At 35.6% G+C, this 20,254-nt stretch overlaps 2 protein-coding genes across 2 annotated transcripts in view; one reads left to right on the forward strand and one right to left on the reverse strand.

The window, feature by feature from the left end:
- The window catches only part of ABCE1 (ATP binding cassette subfamily E member 1), a 33,433-nt gene extending 15,711 nt beyond the window's left edge, over positions 1-17,722 (forward strand). The window contains exons 10-18 of the mRNA XM_032332403.1: positions 4,916-5,037; positions 7,822-8,043; positions 9,233-9,292; positions 9,396-9,454; positions 11,147-11,257; positions 11,334-11,476; positions 11,601-11,723; positions 13,155-13,266; positions 15,495-17,722. Of these exons, the coding sequence (XP_032188294.1) occupies positions 4,916-5,037; positions 7,822-8,043; positions 9,233-9,292; positions 9,396-9,454; positions 11,147-11,257; positions 11,334-11,476; positions 11,601-11,723; positions 13,155-13,266; positions 15,495-15,542 (1,000 nt within the window). The 3' untranslated portion in view covers positions 15,543-17,722. The remainder of the gene's footprint in view (positions 1-4,915; positions 5,038-7,821; positions 8,044-9,232; positions 9,293-9,395; positions 9,455-11,146; positions 11,258-11,333; positions 11,477-11,600; positions 11,724-13,154; positions 13,267-15,494) is intronic.
- The window catches only part of OTUD4 (OTU deubiquitinase 4), a 57,129-nt gene continuing 48,275 nt past the window's right edge, over positions 11,401-20,254 (reverse strand). The window contains exons 22-23 of the mRNA XM_032332399.1: positions 12,124-12,171; positions 11,401-11,484 (exon numbers count right to left, since the gene is read on the reverse strand). Coding sequence (XP_032188290.1) covers positions 12,128-12,171 — 44 coding nt within the window. The 3' untranslated portion in view covers positions 11,401-11,484; positions 12,124-12,127. The remainder of the gene's footprint in view (positions 11,485-12,123; positions 12,172-20,254) is intronic.

The following is a 20,254-nucleotide window of genomic DNA, read 5'->3' on the forward strand; positions in this document are numbered from 1 at the left end:
TTAAAATTTATATAATCAGGGGAGTTTAAACTCTTCATAGTAAGAAAGTAACATAGAAAGAGCATCCTAGAATCTTTACTCTTGTGGATACTTAGCAGAAGCAAGTATAAAACCACATTGTAGGGATGTGCCCTCAATCCTAGTCATCCAGGGTTTCTACAAGAAAAGACTTGTGATCCTAATAATAGGAAACCATCTGAAAATTAATTGGTAGACAAAACAGACAATAGGATTAGACCTTCAGGAATGTCTCAGGTGATATTCTCAAAGAAACTATAAAACAGTATTTAAAATATAAAAGGATATGAAATCACTAAAATATGGTATCACAAAAAGGAAATAGGTAAATGTTCAAAAAACTCAAACAGATTTAGAAGTTGGAAGTACAACTGTGATATTAAAAACACACTGGACAGGGGTACCTGGGTGGCTCAGTAGTTAAGCAGCTGCCTTCAGCTCAGGTCATGATCCCAGGGTCATAGGATCAAGCCCCACATTGGGCTCCCTGCTTGGCAGGAAGCCTGCTTCTCCCTCTGCTTATGTTCTGCTCTCCCTGTGTGTCTCTCTCTCTCAAATAAATAAATAAAATCTTAAAAAAAAAGACAACTCATTGGACAGCTCAGGTTAGGAACAGCAGAAAAGATCATTAGAAACTGAAAAGTTGATCTGTGCAAGTTCAGAATGCAGCAGATTGAGAATGGGATTGAACTCTGATGTAGTTCAGAAGGGAGGTTTAGAGAATGGAATGAGAAGACTGTTTACATATATTTTAATAGGAGTCTGAAAAATTAAGCCATAGCAAGGTCATGGCTGAAGGTACAAATGATCCCCATACATACTTTGAAATGAAACTTAAAATTTATCAGTGATAAAGAGAGTGTTAGTTGTGCCAAATAGTAGCTGTAATTTTCACTTTATATGTAGGCCTGGACATTATGATAGATTCTTTGAGGAAAATAAGAATATAGCATGTAAGTCCTAGTATTCAAAGACTTAACAATTGATAAAGAAAAGAATATACAGGGGCACCTGGGTGGCTCAGTGGGTTAAAGCTTCTGCCTTCGGCTCGGGTCACGATCCCAGGGTCCTTGGATCGAGCCCACAGCGGGCTCTCTGCTCAGTGGGGAACCTGCTTCCCTTCCTCTCTCTCTCTGCCTACCTGTGATCTCTGTCAGATAAATAAATAAAATCTTAAAAAAAAAAAAAGAAGGGGCGCCTGGGTGGCTCAGTGGGTTAAGCCGCTGCCTTCGGCTCAGGTCATGATCTCAGGGTCCTGGGATCGAGTCCCACATCGGGCTCTTTGCTTGGCGGGGAGCCTGCTTCCCTTCTTCTCTCTCTCTCTGCCTGCCTCTCTGTCTACTTGTGATCTCTCTCTGTCAAATAAATAAATAAAAATCTTTTAAAAAAAAAAAAAAAGAAAAAAGAATATACAGGCAGTAAAATCACTGATTCTCAACCCTAGCCCCTTTTTATAAAATACTTTTATGTCCCTTTATTATGAAAATCTTGGATAATACCTATTTTCACACATAATTTTCTTTTAAATATCACATAACATCCTAACCATAATAAAAAGAACTGAAAGGAAAGTGATTTACATCCAGGTGACATATATCTTAATATGTAAATGTTCAGGGAGCAGCCGGGTGGCTCAGTGGGTTAAACGTCTGACTCTTGGTTTTGGCTAGGTCATGATCTCAGGGTCGTGGGACTGCATCAGGCTCCATGCTTAGCAGAGTCTGCTTGGGATTCTCCCCCTCTGCCCCTATCCCTGCTCATACGTGTTCTGTCTCTCAAATAAATTAATGAAATCTTAAAAAAATATGTGTTAAGGCGTTTTCAGTGCTGTATTTTTAGAGGGTGCTAGCCATAATTGTAATAGGCTAACATGTCAAAACAAATTAGATTGACTAAGTGAAGAGAATGATTGAGTTAAACATTTTTTTTCACAGCTGTCTTGGATGTTATTTATAGATAAAGGGTTAAAATAATCTCTTCGTGATAGATTCATGAAAAAAAAATGACAAGTATATGCATCCTGAAATTCTTTGACATGTCAAGGCAAAGTCTTAATGCTGTAAAAAGATTTCAGAGATCATATCCTTAAAACAAGAAATAGAGCATGGATTGGAGAAAGGACACTAATAAACAGGATTTTTTAGCATTTGACCTCCGAGAATATCTTTGGTAAAATTAAAAACCAACAGGTGACCCAAAATTAATTGTAGGAATTTCACAGCTTAGATTCTCTATGCTGCAGATTTGTTTTCTTTCCAAACCCTCAGAAAATGGAGTGGCTCACTTAAATCTTTTTTACATTTTGGACCTCTCTGTAAGTTCCACTTAAAGGTAGTGATATCAGAAGCTTTGACCTAGTTTTTTTCTTTTCAATGCAAATTAAAAGCCTCTATACGATACTATGCCACCTTAAACTGAGTTGTGAAATTTTAATGGTAAAAAGTAGACAGTTATTCCAAATAACGGAACATTGCCAATAAAGATACCAAACTAGGGTGAGTATTGGCTCACTTGTGTGATTTGCCCTTTTTATTGATGCTTCTTACCAGTGTGGTAGGAACGATTTCTTTCCTTTTTTTTTTTTTTTGATTTTTACTTACTTATTTATTTGACAGAGAGAAAGAGAGTACAAGCAGGAAGAGTGGGGAGTGGGAAAGGAAGTAGACTCTCCGCTGAGCTGGGAGTCAGCTGCCAGGCTCGGTCCCAGGACCCTGGGATCATGACATGAGTTGAAGGCTGACGCTTAACCAACTGAGCCACCCAGCGCCTCGAAGACATTTCCTTTTAATATTTTCTTTTCATAATTAAATTTATCCTTTTTTTTTTTCATTCTTTTTACCACCTGATACCTAAATTGCTATGATAGCTTCCTTTAAAAAGTCTGTGGTTCTTTCTTCTTGCCATATTAATCTAAAATGATGTTTTTTTCTTATTCTCTTATTCTACACCTGTGCTGCATCTTCTAGCCATATGTTGCCATTTTAATTTTAATTGAAATTAAAAATTCATTCCCTTAGTCAAACAACACTAGAACATTTCATAACCATAGGAAGTTCTACTGGACAATTCTATTTAAGAACTGAACATTTGGGATGCCTGGGTGGCTCAGTTGGTTAAGCCGCTGCCTTCGGCTCAGGTCATGATCCCAGGGTACTGGGATCAAGTCCCTTATCGGGCTCCTTGCCCAGCAGGAAGCCTGCTTCTCTCCTCCTCTGCCTGCCACTCTGCCTGCTTATCACTCTCATGCTCTTTCTCGCTCGCTCTCCCTCTCTTTTTCTGACAAATAAATACATAAAATCTTAAAAAAAAAAAAAAAAAAAAGAACTGAACATTTTCCCCCATCGCCAATTTAGCATAAATCCAAATTCTTCGTCATTTAAAGTTTAACTTTATTAAACATCACTTTGGTACATATCACAAGACTAAAAACCATAGAGGTACTAAAATATACTATGTAGTCTCACTTCATAAAATTTAGGAACAAGTTGTAGAAATACTCAAAAATAGTAAAATCCAAATAACAGTACAGAGTGAGAAAGGTTGAAGAGTTGCGGAAAGCTCATTTGCATATTAGGAGGTTATACAGTAGGTAGAATTGTGATGGACCTTACAGGGTTGAGTAAGATTTCAGCAGGTGAAGATTTAAACAGAAGACCATTTACGAGAAGAAACAGTCCTTAGACACACAGAAATGGAAAAGTAGATTATTCCGTAAACAAAGATCCATTTTTTAGTGTGCCTAATACTAAGAAGTAGTACCTAAAGTTTTGGAAACTCTTGAAAGAAAGTCTTAGTATGTTAATTTGTTTTATTTGCAACTGAGAGCCATATCTGGGAACCTGAAAAAAATGAGGTTTGTTAAAAGTCTATAGCAATATTGAAAGAAATTTGAGAGCCTGAGCAAGGGTTTAGGCAGAAAAAGAAAGGAACAAAATGAATACATAATACATGAGACATTGTTGAGAAAGAGTTGACAGACTTGAGGATTTAAACAGTTTATCATTGGGAATAAAATTAGTGCTTTTTTTTTAAAACAGGAGTAATGACTCAATTAATGCAAATGTGGAAAATTTTTACTTGTGTAGGAAACATGTTAGAATTTGAGATCTATGTAGGACATTGCTTTTTTAACATTTTGAACTAACTCAAATAGGAATAAAATGCTGCATAAAAGTGTCATGACTTTTATTTGCCTGATAGTTTGTACACTAGCAGTACTGTTCCCTACCACTTCAAAAGTCACATCCTAAAAAAGAAAAAAATGTCACATCCTATCCCATCCCACTTACATAGGCCTGCAGTATACACCTTTTTCCTTTCCGACCTTCACTAGACTTTGTATCTAGAGAACATGCTTGGGTGTATACTTTTTTTGGTAATGTTTTGTGTCTATCCCTTGTTTTTCCCAACTAATTTGAAAATTCTCCAGTTAAGCTTCTGTCATCCTGTTCTCTGCATCTCCTAATGCAGCTAGCATGTGGGACAGGACAACTAGAAGGGCTTAATCGGTAAGACGAATAGCATAGTCAAGAGTTTAGGCTACATCAGATTTAAGTCTATTGTAATTGTTTCGGCTTGCTAAAGTTTATTTAAAAATGTGTTCTTTATTGGCAAAACACATTTATTTCATGTATCCATAAATTGTTTCCTATTATTTTTTTTCCCCTTCCTTTTAGTTTAGGAAAATAATTTGAAACAGAAGACTGATAATGAGTCTTATTTTAAAGAAAATGTTTTAAGGCTTTACTTAATATGGTCTCTGCATTTAATTTTTTTTTAACATATCTGTTTTCCTGACATTTATACTGTTCTAAGAATTTAAATGTAATTAAATATAATTTTAATTTCATTATATGTTATGTTACATTTAAAAATAAAAATCTATATTGATTTGCAGATATATCATTGTGGTGGAGCATGATCTAAGTGTATTAGACTATCTCTCTGACTTCATCTGCTGTTTATATGGCGTACCAAGTGCTTATGGTGTTGTCACTATGCCTTTTAGTGTAAGAGAAGGTAACTTGAAAAACTATTTCCACAATGCTGTATTCTTTAACTCTAATGCTTAGAAAATGTATTATTGTTGATATTAAGTAGTTATATGTTACTCTAATATTTATCCCAGACTTCAGTCTTAATGGAATTTAATCATGTATATATATGAGGTTGTAGCCATTAGTTATTATTCACAACATTTCATTTTGGAGAATTTTCTGTCAGGGGGTAGAAATGTTTTCTCAGTTTCACTCTTTGCAGTCTTAAAAGTTACTATATTTTGGCTTCTACAGCTTCATTTTGGTATTTGTCATCTTTATCTTCGAAAGCCCGATACCAGTAGTGAAACTCTTAAAATTTATTTAGTGCTCATCTTGTTTTCATGTTTCAAATTTATCTGTAATCTGTATCTTAAGTTTGTAAAAGGCCTAATAAGGTAGTTTAGTAAGTATTCTTAAAATAAGATAGTAAAATAGCTTCGTAAGTATAGTTTTATTTATTCTTTCTACTTTCAGGAAAGAGGGACTGTCTGGCCTCTCTTTTCCATATCTCTTCTCTACCTAAGCAAGTTAGGCAAAAGTAAAAACTAACCTACTACTCAGTATCCCCTGAAACAAATGTCAGTGCATTCTCTACCTAGTATGCCTTTTTCCTTTTAATTTCTTTGCCATTTCCTTCCACTGATTTCTTCTTCCTCTTTTACTTTATATTTCATCTTTCTTAGGTGTGCCTTCAGCTGTCCGTCTAGAATAATTAGGAACACCCAAATGGACTACCTATGTCATACTTCGAAAAAATACCATATTTTACAAGAGGAATTACTCATGTAGTCTTTAGGTTGAGCAGGCTCTTTTTTTTTTAAAAGTGATCTCTTCAAAGAGATAACTTTTGAGATACCTAAGAAACTTTGGTAAAAAGGAATTTATATTATATCATGCACTTTGCATTAAAAGGTAGTGGTAGCTTTTTAGTTTATAAAAAGTACATAAAGTTTTTAGATTAAGATAAGATGAAGGAATTGCTGTCACTTATCTATTTGTGCATTTGATATAAATATATGCGTATGTTAAGGAAAAAGTTGTGAGATTGCCCAGTTTTCTTTCCAGTAGTCTGTCTTAAGAGATGATATTAAAAAGTTATTAATTTTTTATTCTCCTCAATTTAGCAGGTACTTATTGAGTACCGACTCTATATCATGGAGTAGGTCTAGAATTGTGTTGATAATGACATAGGCAGGTGGCATTCACTCTTCACAACTCTGGTTATAAATGCCATGTCTAAAAGCTATACCATTTTAGGAAATGGTTCCTGGTGAAGTTTTTGAAGTTCCCCATCTGTTAAAACAATCCAAGTAAATTAGAACTTATTTTCTGCTTTCTGTGAATACTGAAATTGATGCCATATATATGTGTGTAAAAGCTTTCTCTGAACTGTATAACTGTAAAAGCAGTTATAGCTTGAACTGTCTTAAATTGACAAGATAGACATTGCAGTGGAAATGGAAAGGCTGGTTTGTTGATGTTTTTTTGCACAGTCACACTTTTCTGAGCCTCTGTTCCCTTATCTGATAAATTAAGTATCTGGATTAAGTGGCCACTAAGGTTTCCTTCAAATTTATATTCCTATTTAATTTTTGGTTTTAATTTTTTTATCCTCACATTTGTAATCTTTAGTTTTAAGATTAAAAAAAAAAAAAAACCACTCTGACTTTTGGCAAGATCTTTCATTCGTTCTTTCAGCAAATACTGGAATACCTGTGTTCTAGGCTGAGGCTATAGATCCCCCTGATAATGGCTCTCAATTCTAGAGGATATGAGTAACCGCCTTAGGCTTTCTTTCAAGATCTTCCAGGCTTGAGCTACTATCTTTCTCTTATTATCTTAAATATAGGAAACAGTGAAAACAGATCTTTTCATTTTCCCAAATAACCCACTTTTTCATTTCTGTGTCTGCCGTTGTGGATCTTAACAGTTTGGGGGATCCTCATGTATAGTATGTTTTCTTTCTTTTACTAAAAGATGTTTAAATAATAGTGTTGGGGTGCCTAGGTGGCTCAGTGGGTTGAGCTTCTGCCTTTGGCTCAGGTCATGATCGTCATGATCTCAGGGCCCTGGGATCAGCAGGGAGCCTGCTCCCCCCTCTCTTTCTCTGCCTACTTGTGATCTCTTTGTCAAATAAATAAATAAAAGCTTTAGGAAAAAAAAGTGTTTATTTTTGTAGAGTGAAGCCAAAAAAAAAAGGTTAAATGAAGTCTGTTTGTTAAATGAAGCCTGTAAATATATTACAAACCTGCAAAATTAATTTGAAAAAATGCAGTATATATTATAACTTCTGTTTGTGGTATCTAGATCTCATGTGAAAATGCATACTCATAACTTTATTTAAAGAATTATTCCCCAAATTATATCATATTATGTCTGAAAATATTCCATTTTTAACTGTCTTTTTTTTTTCAGAGAAATTAGAAGTTGTGATTTAAAAATACAGCAGAAATGCCACCATATTCTTTTGCATAAAACCTAATGGAAAAAAAAACCTTACATAAGTCACATCATAAGAGATATGCTTTGTGTATATAGACAAATATATATGCATAGGTTATTTCAACTTGCATTAGATACATAAAACACCATGGTATCACTGCATGTTACCACAAATCCACAAAATTTTGAAATCTGTGCTTAGATTGCTCCCAAGAGAACCTAGGGTTTTGCTTTTATGTGATAATTTCTTGCTGTGGAGAAAAACTAGTCTTTACTTGATCTTTACTAATCTTTACTAATCTGTTGTCATTGACTCCAACAGGCATAAACATTTTTTTGGATGGCTACGTTCCGACAGAAAACTTGAGATTCAGAGATGCATCACTTGTTTTTAAAGTGGCCGAGACAGCAAATGAAGAAGAAGTTAAAAAGATGTGTATGTATAAATATCCTGGAATGAAGAAAAAGATGGGAGAGTTTGAGCTAGCAATTGTAGCCGGAGAGTTTACAGATTCTGAAATCATGGTGATGTTGGGGGAAAATGGTAAGTTTTTCTTAACTCCCTTTATTTGAAAGTCTGTTCTGTGGGGAGCCTGGGGGGTTCAGTGGGTTAAGCCTCTGCCTTTGGCTTGGGTCGTGATCTCGGGGTCCTGGAATTGAACCCTGCATCAGGCTCTCTGCTCAGCAGGGAGCCTGCTTCCCTCTCTCTGTCTGCCTGCTTATGATCTCTGTCAAATAAATAAAATCTTTAAAAGAAGTAAAAAAAAGGAAAGAAAGTCTATTCTGTTTATCCAGTAACTTAGTTTTAGCTACTTCATGAAAAACTGACTCAGTTGTAGGTCTGGGATCTGCGCTCAACCCATACATTTTTCAGTGTAGTTCACATTTTGTGATTTTGTACGATTTAATAGTGTCATTCAATCAAGTTTATATTTTACGTATTTTGTTTCATAACCTGTGGTGAAAATAAGATTTTTTTTTTAACCAAGCTATTTTTTCTCTGTATAAATTGATAGGGCAAAATAGATAATCCAAAAACAATCTAGTTTTTTCTTGACATTTCTCCATTTGAGCTCTCATTTTAAATTCAGGCTCATCTTTGTAAATAGTTTTATGACCTAAATTCTCAGTATTACATTGCTGTCATAAATAGAGCTGTGAGTTGAATTTGAGTACAAAAAGTCTTGTATTGCTTTCAAGATTCGAAGGAGTTTAAAAAAAAAAAAAAAACCCACAAGATTTTAATTGTATACTTAGAGCTTGTAAATCTCTAGAAATTCCCTGGGAGGATTTTGCAATGTATCAGTCATTAACTGATGGAGGAAATTTGAACTGGCTTGCATTTGACTAAGTATTTCATATAACGGACTTAAAAGGATAACTCAATCATAACAACAATACTATACCCCTTAACAATAAAGTGTGTTGGTATTTTAGTTAAATAATTATTTCAAAAACTAACCCAAGACTTGTATTTCATAGATCTACCATTTATTAAAATGGTTATTAATAAGATTTATTAGTCTATTATATTCCTCCCATTTAGTTCCAGTTGATACATTCAAAGTGAATTGTGAAAGTTTTGAGTATTTTTCTGTATAACCTTCAGAATTTGGTAATGTTATTATATATCTTTAAAACTAATTTCTTATTAAAACCGAAGAGTGTACATAGTGACTTACTATAAATGTGAACCATTTTTCAAGTCTGTTTGTTGTATGTTGTGTTGGCAGGTACTGGTAAAACAACATTTATCAGAATGCTTGCTGGAAGACTTAAGCCTGATGAAGGAGGTACTGTTGTATATTGTTGACTGTTTTTACTCTGTCACACACATCGGAAACTTTGAAGATAGGGGTAATTCTTAGTGTCTTCTTTATTTGCATTATTTTGCAGGAGAAGTGCCGGTTCTAAATGTCAGTTATAAGCCACAGAAAATCAGTCCCAAATCAACTGTGAGTAACAATTCTGTTATTTGATTATTAAGGGAAAGTTTATACACACACACACACACACACTTAGAGTTTTAATCTTTCACTGTATCAAAATTTTTTTAGATTATTTTCTGTATAGTTTTACCACAAGTGGCTAAAGAGTAGCATCAAGATGTCAGTCCTTGATTCCAGTGTTAGGAAATGCTTCTAAAATCTCTTTGACATCTTTTTCCAAAATAAAAACCTACTAATGTGGGGGCATCTGGCTGGCTCAGTCAGTAGAACATGTTAGTCTTTATCTTGAGGCCATGAGTTCAAGCCTCTTGTTGGGTGTAGAGCTTACTTAAGAAAAAAACAAACAAACAAACAAAAAACCTGACATTTAATATGTGTTTTATGCTGCATATAACATGAGCAAAAAACTAAAAGGCCACCTGCAAGATAGGAGAATACTCTTGCAAATTATTGAATAATAAGGTACTTATATCCAGAATATATAAAGAACTGTTACAACTCAGTTTAAAAATGGATCAAGGATTTGAATAGTCATTTTTTTTTCAAAGAAAATGTACAAATGTCCAAATAAGCATGTAAAGATGCTCAGCACCATCAGTTATTAGGAAAGTGCAAATAAAACTACAGTGAGATACTACATACCCACTAGGATGACTTAAAAAGACAGTAACAAGTATTGGTAAAAGTATGGATAAACTGAAACCTCATGGGACGCCTGGGTGGCTCAGTTGGTTAAGCAGCTGCCTTCGGCTCAGGTCATGATCCCAGGGCCCTGGGATCGAGTCCCACATCGGGCTCCTTGCTCAGCAGGGAGCCTGCTTCTCCCTCTGCCTCTGCCTGCCTCTCTGTCTGCTTGTGCTCGCTCGCGCTCTCTCCCTCTGTCTCTGAAAAATAAATAAAATCTTTAAAAAAAAAAAAAAAAAAAAAAAAAAACTGAAACCTCATGCATTGCTGATGGGAATGCAAGATGTTATGGTATAAGAGCCACTTTAAAAAAAACTTGACAGTTCCTCATATGATTAGCATAGAGTTACATATGAACCAGCATTTCCACTCCTAATTACGCATACCCAGGAGAAATGAAGACCTTTCTCAACACAAAAATTTGCACGCAAATTCATTATTCGTAATAGTCAGAAAGTGGAAAACTATCTCAATGTCTATTAACTGATGAATGGGTAAACAGTGTGGTATATCCATGAAATTGGAACTATGGTACTTGTACTCAGTACCACTTTGTCAGGCCTATTTGAGATAGCTTACAGTAAAAAATTTATTTTTGATACTTTGTATAAGCTTAGCTTTTAAGTTCTCAGACTCAGCCCTCTTCTAAAACAACAAGCACAGGACATCTTAAGATTCATCCCCATCATGTTAGGTATTTTGTGTTATCTTTCTGATTGCCAGAGGGTACTTGATACCCATGCTGACCTTGAGAATTATTCCTATTCTCAAATGATAATCTTTCTTGAAACAGTCATCATTTTCTACTTTCATATTTTAAGATGCTTTTTTAAATTATTGGACTTGGGTTTTTAACATAAAAAAATTTCAGAACATGCTATAGATGATGAATAAGCATAAAAATATATCTGTGGGTGGCAAATTGATATATTTTTTTGGCTCTGGAGCTTAGACTGATAATTAGAGGAGTTCTGTACTGAAATAAAATTTCAATACTTTTCTCACTAAAAACAGGGAAGTGTTCGACAGTTGCTACATGAGAAGATAAGAGATGCTTACACTCATCCACAATTCGTGACCGATGTGATGAAGCCTCTGCAGATTGAAAACATCATCGATCAAGAAGTACATACTCTGATTTTTATTGTATTTTAAACTTTGTATGTCTCTACATAGTTTGCTAAACTTCTTCTCCAAATAGGTGCAGACGTTATCTGGTGGTGAACTGCAGCGAGTGGCATTGGCACTTTGTCTGGGCAAGCCTGCTGATGTCTATTTAATTGATGAGCCATCTGCGTATTTGGATTCTGAGCAAAGATTGATGGCAGCTCGAGTTGTCAAACGGTAATGTCCTGCCAGTAAGAGTATTAGTTTTAATTATGTGCACTGGCATACAACAGTGCTTACTACAGCATTTGAATAGTTGGTAACAGAAAACTAGAAACATTTTCAAATTCATGTATTTTAGTTTCATACTCCATGCTAAGAAGACAGCCTTTGTTGTAGAACATGACTTCATTATGGCAACCTATCTAGCAGATCGAGTCATCGTTTTTGATGGCATTCCATCTAAGAACACAGTCGCAAACAGGTAAAATTATTTTCTGAAACATTCAACCCTATTTGTAAGCTCTTAAAGTTATTACTCAAAATTTTCCTTTAAGCTTATAAACACTTACCATACCATTTTAATTTTTAATGAGGTAGCCAGTAATTCTAGGAATGATTGTGACTTGCATGATTATTCATGTTGAATATATACTGGTTGAGACTGGAAAAACTAGTGTTCAGACCTTAGAACTCCTGACCCAGGGAGATAAGCATGCAGAGTTCTGGGCTGCTCACTTTTTCCTGCAAGTTAATTTCTGTCTACTTCATTATTTGGATTTTCAAAACAGATTAGGATTTTGATTCCCTGAAAACCATTGATGTGCTATACAGCAGATAAAGAAAACAAGATGCTCATAGGTTACTTGATTTGCCCAACTTATGCTGCTAGTGGTAATGCTCACAGTGGATCCCAAATATCTGGTACTGATCTACAACAGAGACAAAATGAATGATTTTACCATTTCCCCTTTTTTCTTTTTCTTTATTGGCTTAAATGAGAGCATTTGTCATATAGAGAAGTCTAACATTCAAATCAGTGTAATGAGAATTTTTTTATACTTTTTAATACTACAACCTTATGTTAGTTTGAAACATATGGAATTACTGATATGCCCCCATCTTTTTCCTATGAAAATAGCAATTTCATGTGATTGCAACATGTTTCTGATATTAAAGAGGGAGGAATGGAGTTGCTATTTGAATAATTCATCCAAAAAATTAAAGAACTTAACTTCCCCAAATTCCTTTGTTTTCATTTAAAAGTTTTTACCAATTGAGAATTAACATATTTCTTTGAGAGGGAAGTTTCATAGACTGTAGAAAGCTTATTGAATTCAAACAACAATCCTTTATATTTACAAAAATGTTTAAAATGTTCCACAAGTATGATGCAGTTTAGTATGATTTAAGAATTAGTTTGGGTAAAAAAAATGAATAAAGCATAGAAATTGAAAAAGGAGTTACAAAGTATAATCCTTTGTGCTGTACATATTCCCTCCAGTGCCCAATTTCTGATGTTCATATTACCTTTTCTGTTAGATTCTCTACTCCCCTGAAAATGTCAGATTGGAAATTCTGTAATCTCCTAATTAATCTTAAATCCTAAAAAATCTACTGTTTTTCTACAGTAGTTTTGTTTTTCTAAAGTAGTATTTCTTAAATGTTTCTTTTTCCAGATCAGAAACATAGTTTAAACTGGGTTTGTTTTACACACAAATATAGCCAAATAAACTAAACAGTCCAAGCAAAGACCCTTCTGAGCATAGAATTTATAATATGCTATGATTATACTATTACCTAGAGAACTTATGATTGGGGAACTATGAGGGAACCATGCTGCTCTTCATCCCAGAATGTAGTGAAATTTGTGGGATTAATTTTAATCACAATTGATGTCTTATTTTTCCTCTAGTCCTCAAACCCTTTTGGCTGGCATGAATAAATTTTTGTCTCAGCTTGAAATTACATTCAGAAGAGATCCAAACAACTATAGGCCAAGAATAAACAAACTCAATTCAATTAAGGTAGGTAGGAAAACTCTTAAATCATGGATAATTTCTTAGAATAAATAATCGGAAGGAATGTTTCATATTGGAAAGCTGTTTCATTAAAAAAAAAATTGTCACTTCGTTAATTCTAAGATTCATATTTTTCACCTGAATATCTGATGGTATCCTTCATTCTGGTAGGCAATAATGATGCAGTTGCTTTTGCTACACAAACTCAGACCTGTTGATGTTATCTCGGAGCTGTACCCCCACTACTGTACTGCCTGTGTTGAGTTTAATTGCCATTTTAAATATCTTCAGAAAGGGCGCCTGGGTGGCTCAGTGGGTTAAGCCGCTGCCTTCGGCTCAGGTCATGATCTCAGGGTCCTGGGATCGAGTCCCGCATCAGGCTCTCTGCTCAGCAGGGAGCCTGTTTCCTCCTCTCTCTCTCTCTGCCTGCCTCTCTGCCTACTTGTGATCTCTCTCTGTCAAATAAATAAATAAAATATTTTTTAAAAAAATAAATAAATAAAAATAAATAAATATCTTCAGAAAGATCACACTAACTCACTGTCAAAACAAGGAAGTTTTTACAGAAAACCATGACCACTTTCTCTCATCTGTTTTTCTTCTATTGCACACAGAGCAGCCAACACCTGATTAAAATATTTTACAAATCCAGATACGCTCCTTCAATGAGCATAAACTTCTACACAATGGAAAAACATTTTGTCAGTTTAATTGGCAATATTTTCCTTTCTTTGTGATATATAAAGTTATTAATTATGCCCCCTACAATTAATGGAGTGTGTGCAACAGTTTTTTAAGAAAGCAGTAATTTCTTGGCCACTCAGAAAAAAAAAGTGAATTAACTGTAAAAAAAATTTCTGTATTTTTGTCTCCTGTGGTGCCTACATAAAATGCTTATGTTTCATGGCCCTCTAGCTCTTGTCCTTAATACTAGCATTTACTAGATTTTATTATTTTCATATTTGTACTCTAGCTTTGCGAGTAAACTATAACCTTAGAAAGCAGAGACCAGGTCAATCAGTATACATCATGTATTCTTTTTTTTTTTTTTTTTTTTTTTTAATTTATTTACTTGACAGAGATCATAAGTAGGCAGAGAGGCCGGCAGAGAGAGAGGGGGAAGCAGGCTCCCTGCTGAGCAGAGAGCCTGACTCGGGGCTCCATCCCAGGACACTGAGATCATGACCTGAGCCGAAGGCAAAGGCTTTAACCCGCAGAGCCACCCAGGTGCCCCACATCATGTATTCTTAAAAGGCTGACACAGTGTATTGATGTCTTTAGACTTTGCTGTGTATTTTGTTTAAAAATTATTTTACTGTCTGGTCAGGATAATGAAGTTACAAGTTCTGACTTGAAAAGTTTTGTTTTAAAAATCGTATTAAGTAGAAAAGAGGAACTAAATTCTACAACACTTATGCACAGCTTAATTTTCCTAAGAATTCCTTCCAAAGTGTTAAAATGTTATATTTGTCTTTTTCTTGTGTAGAAACCCATGGTTCTGGCCCCAGATATACCTAGTCATCATTTCTCTGTGCCCACTCATCTTAGTCGTCATACCTTGATCCTAAATAGGAAACTCTAGGCAGATAGGTAGATGGATCATTACTGGCCAGTCTTTGAACGGTACTGGGAAAAAATACTTTTATATGCACTTGGTGTAATAGTTCTCAAACTAACAGTGTTAACCTTCTGGACTAGAGGTTTGTTAAAGTCAAAATGATGAGGGGCGCCTGGGTGGCTCAGTGGGTTAAAGCCCCTCTGCCTTCGGGTCAGTTCATGATCCCGGGGTCCTGGGATCGAGCCCCGAGTTGGGCTCTCTGCTCAGTGGGGAGCCTGCTTCCTCCTCTCTCTGCCTGCCTCTCTGCCTATTTGTGATCTCTGTCAAATAAAATCTTTAAAAAATAATAAAGTCAAAATGATGAAAATGGAATTTAATAGTTTAGCTGAAAATAGTATTTTATATAGCAAAATTTTACATACATAAGTAAGGCATTTTATATAAAGGGGCTTTGCTTGAGGTGGACTAAGGGAAGTTTTCTGGTGGTAGGGATAAGTAACAGAGGTCCTAATCTTGTCTTTGATTTAGTGGATCCAGGAATATCCAGATGCAGACAGTGAGTGCAGAGGTGGTTGTAGAGGTGCTGTTGTAAACACTACTAACCAATACTGTGGGTGAACGTCTACCCTCAGCATACAGGAGAATGGTGTTGATTTTGTTGTTCTCTATTTTTTAGGATGTAGAACAAAAGAAGAGTGGAAACTACTTTTTCTTGGATGACTAGACTGAATCAGAATATGAAAAGCCGAATCAGAATATTGAAAAGCCATTTCTTAAAGGAAACATTTATTGGGATTTTTGTCATATAAAACTTTAATCAGGTTTTATGCCCCACATACTCTGGAGCTTGAAGTATAATTTACTTAATGTAACATCAAAAAGCCAGTTGTGTTGTAAATTACAGTCTGAACACAGAAAATGCATTTTTCTGTTCTTGATAAGGCCCTTTTTATGTATAACATTCTAAAATGAAGACATTTCAAGCTACACAAATTACCTCCAAGTTTTCATGATGTATGGGAAGATTTTCAGTAGGTGTTATCAAATTCATGTACCAAATGCTGACCAGTGTTACCCCCTTTTAAAAATCTTGAAAAAGCTTTCTGTACTTAGTGTTTGCCAAATATTCCTCTATAATGAAACTGCCCTTATTTTAAAAGCCGGTCGAAGATTCCACTAAAGAAATTTAATAAATAAACATCAGGATTATATTTGTTACTTGTTTTCAGTCTTTGCACTAGGTTTTCAGGGTGTTGAGACTTTCAAAGGAAGAGGATCTACTACTATAAAACACCACTGTTTGGAAAATGGCCATGTTCCCAACTTAAGCATTGTTTACAGTGTTTTTGGTGCTTTTGAGTATCTTTTGAATATCAAAAGTCATTTCAACACCCTTCCCCCCCTCCACCAGAAAAAACCCTAACTTTACTATGAATTACTCAGTTTTAGTATTCCATAAAATTCTATATTCTATAATTCTCAAAGTAACATTCTTTGCACAATTGTACAATCACTGATCAAGATTTAGGAAAAGGATTTTAAAGAATATTTGCTTCCTTTAAAAGTATAGGCTCAAAATCTTTAGAGTTGATGCCCTAAACATCTATGTAATTTTAAACTTCCACAGATTTCTAATGGGCAGCCAAGGAGAGTAAGCCGCTTTCCTACAGGCAACATTAATGCAAACAAGTCCCCAGATAGCAATGTAAAGTACCTCTTGGTACCAAATATACTCACCTCCATGTTTGAATGTAGAGGACATGATCTAAACCTATTTGATTGGGGGCGGGGGGCAATTTTGGATACTATATGTAGCAAGAGCTCTAAAAACTTACCCATATCTTTTGAGTTCCTGAGTTTGAACAGTGGGTTGTAGTGTGACACCACTTTCATTTACACTTCTAATGCACTGAACTGGAACTAACTTATACTACAAGTGAGGAAAAGAGTTTACTAAGTAAATGGGGCAAGCAAAATAGAATTGGAAATTACTGAAGACTTTAGAGCTCCTTGAAACAAGTGTTAATATGCAGACGGTGAACAGAAAATATGGTTTAACTGGTCCCCATTAGGCCTTTTAAAAAAATAATTTTAGAAGTAAGTAATCCATAAATACATGTTTGTGTGAAAAACTCAAACCTACTGAAATACATGTAATAAAAAGTTACGATCTCTCCTCACATTACCCTCCCAAAGGTTACCAGTGTTGGCATTTAATAATATATATCCTTTTATGGTTTTTTTCTGTGCACTTACCTAAGTGTGAATATGTAAAGGGTTTGTTTTGTACATAAATGGGATTATACTAAAATAAGTAGTGCCTATTTTTAAAGATAGGTTAAATTTGTGAATGATTATTTCAAGTATATTGAATAAAATAAGACAAAAGTTTTTACTTACTGATTCCGTATTCTGTCCTAGAGAAAACACTTGTGATAAGAAAACAGCTCTACTTAACTGCTGATGACAGAATATGTATTAGTTGTGATATTGTTCATGTAAATGAAAATTTTTAAAATATGGATTTAAATTTTTAAATAGCAATAAGAATTTACAGTTGTGCTAACATAAAAAAGGTGTTCTATAAAAATCAGTAATACCATCTCAAATACACCAACAGTGCAGATGTTAGCTATTACATTTAGAAAGAATGCTCAGTATGTCCTAATTCATAAGTATCTCTAAATCGTCTAACACATCATTTATATGAAAATATACAAAATATTAAAATACCAAAAGGATACTCAAGACAATAAGCCTTTGGGGAATAACAACTTTGTTAAAGAACAGGTAAGAAATTGAGATATACACATAGAGCCATTACCTTTTGAATTGGATGCTATATGTATCAGCTGTTTAGAGATCATTTATGTTTTTACATCTTCAATAAAGAGATAATCTGTACTATGTTCAACCAGTGTACGTATGGCAATATTAACATAATTTTAGACTCTAGCATCTTGAAGCCCAGTCTCCAATCTCTTGCTTATAACTGCTATTTTGGCATCCGGCATGTAGTTTGCCTTCTGTGTGTAAAGAATGAAACTATTTGCTAAAGAGAAAGTAGGAAGACTGGATAAACTACTCATTTGGTTCTATGGTTTCTTTGGTATCCATTAACATTTAGATACATTTATGTCAAGCTCTCAACCCAGTGTCTGGCATATGATGCACACCTAGAGGTTCAGAAGAGAAACTACTGGATTGGAGAGCCATAAAGGGCTAAGTGAAGGGGTAGGTAGCTCTCAGGAAAAATAGTACCTATAACAACAAATGATAAATTTGCAATGTAAAGGCAGAATAAATGAAAGGTCAGAGGCAGAAATCAGCATGGGCATGGAGATTAATAGAAAAGGATGAATACAGGAACTTGTAAATTTTCTGTGCCTTCAAGATAGAAATTTGAGGTTTTTACATACTCATGGTAGGGATCAGAGAAAGCAAAAACCACACTTACTGGAGCAGGTAGAATTATCAAGATAGCAGTTATACAGGAGCTTATAATTTTTATTCTGTTGTCTTAGTGTTTTAAGATTTGACAGCGCAAGCAGAAGGGGTGGTGGGCAGAGAGAGGGCCCTATGTAGGGCTCTATCCCAGGACTGGGATCATGAGCTGAAGACAGATGCTTAACTGACTGAGCCACCCACACACCCCTGTTTTAGTATTTTGAACTACCACTTAACCTGTAATGGTTTATAATTTGGTCTGTGAATTGATGTCTAGTGAGGTTCTATCTCTGAAAGTTCTGTGGTTTGGTGTGCCAAACACTCCCGTTTTCTTTCCCACCCAGTGTCCTACTCACCAGCACCTCCCTCCTTGCAGTTTGACTGGGTCGCATGTGCCCAGCCCCAGATGGTGAATCATAAATGGGCTAAGCTAGTCATGACAGTATTTTCCTAATCTCTCTTGCAGCTAGGCATGGCCATGTTGACCCAGATCTAGCTAGTAAATTCAAAGTAAGCAACTAAGGTTGCTAGTCTTCGCATTAAAACTGCCTAATTGCCAGGTGCCTGGGTGGCTCAGTGGGTTAGGCCACTGCTTTCGGCTCAGGTCATGGTCTCGGGGTCCTGGGATTGAGTCCCACGTCAGGCTCTCTGCTCAACGGGGAGCCTGCTCCCTCCTCTCTCTCTCTGCCTACTTGTGATCTCTCTCTCTGCCAAATAAATAAAATCTTAAAAAAAAAAAACTGCTTAATTGCCAACTGCCCTTCCCTCCAGACTTACATGAGAGGGAAGTGCATCTGTTTATTTAGGCTACCATAAGTCAAACTGGTTTCCTGTTCACGTAATCTTGCCTCCTTGGCTGAGGTCTGTCTCCAAAGGTTCTACATGAGCTTCTGCCAGGTGACCCAAGTGTATTACCACCAGCTGGGAGCCACTTTGCATCTTAGCTTGCAGAGTAACATGCTCAGTGTTTGGGATTTTTAGGTATAGGGACTTTTCACTCTTTTGACTGCCCTATTTAGTGGGATGCTCCTAGCTTTAATACAAATGTGTTAGTTCCAGCCTCCAACCTTGCATGTGCCCTAGTCTCGCTCAGACCTACACAGTTCTCAGCTAACCAGACTGTCAACCATGTCCATCCATCCCTTTTCACGGGCTGCAGTCTTGTGCCACTTTTAAGAGTCTGTACCTCCAGTTTCTGGTCTCCATTTTTGGCCCTAATATGTGAATATACCAAATAATTACATATGCCTTATAAAATTACGAAGGACTTAAATGCTTTTACTGACTTCTAATTCAGAATTCACAAGAAATAACGCAAGAAGTTACATAGTAATATGTACATCCCTAGGTGTACTAGTTGTTTTCTACTCCATAAGCAGGTGGTTAGTCCAAAGCCAGTCTTCATTTAAAAAAAAAATTAGCTTACTACACAGAATTTTTGCCGACAGTTAAGTAAAATATTGAAAGGGCTAGGAGGTCTTGAGAATCACACTGTTCATCTGTATTTACATCTTTGACCTAGGGTTTTTTTTTTTTTTCCTTAAGTGGGAAATAAAATCACAGGTATGGTATGTATTTAAAAAGGATGGGCTTTGTGGGGCCCCTGGGTGGCTCAGTGGGTTAAGCCTCAGGTCATGATCCCAAGGTCCTGGGATTGAGCCCCACATCAGGCTCTCTGCTGGGCAGGGAGCCTGCTTCCCCCTCTCTCTCTGCCTGCTTGTGATCTCTGTCAAATAAATAAGTAAAATCTTAAAAAAAAAAAAAAAAAAGATGGGATGTGAAGCTCCAACTTCTAATAAAGTCAGATCTAAAAAATGCTAACTTTTTTATAACCAATGTTTGTAGCTTCACCATTCTGATGAATGCATGATTCACACTTTAAGAGCTTTATAAATTTAAGGTTTATGCAAGGAAGCTATTTAACCTCCTGCTGTAGTAGTCTCATACTATTCCCTAGACAAACAAATACTCAAAGTGGAAAGCAAGCCC

The sequence above is a fragment of the Mustela erminea genome, chromosome 2, assembly GCF_009829155.1.
Source record: "Mustela erminea isolate mMusErm1 chromosome 2, mMusErm1.Pri, whole genome shotgun sequence".
Lineage (NCBI taxonomy): Eukaryota > Metazoa > Chordata > Mammalia > Carnivora > Mustelidae > Mustela > Mustela erminea.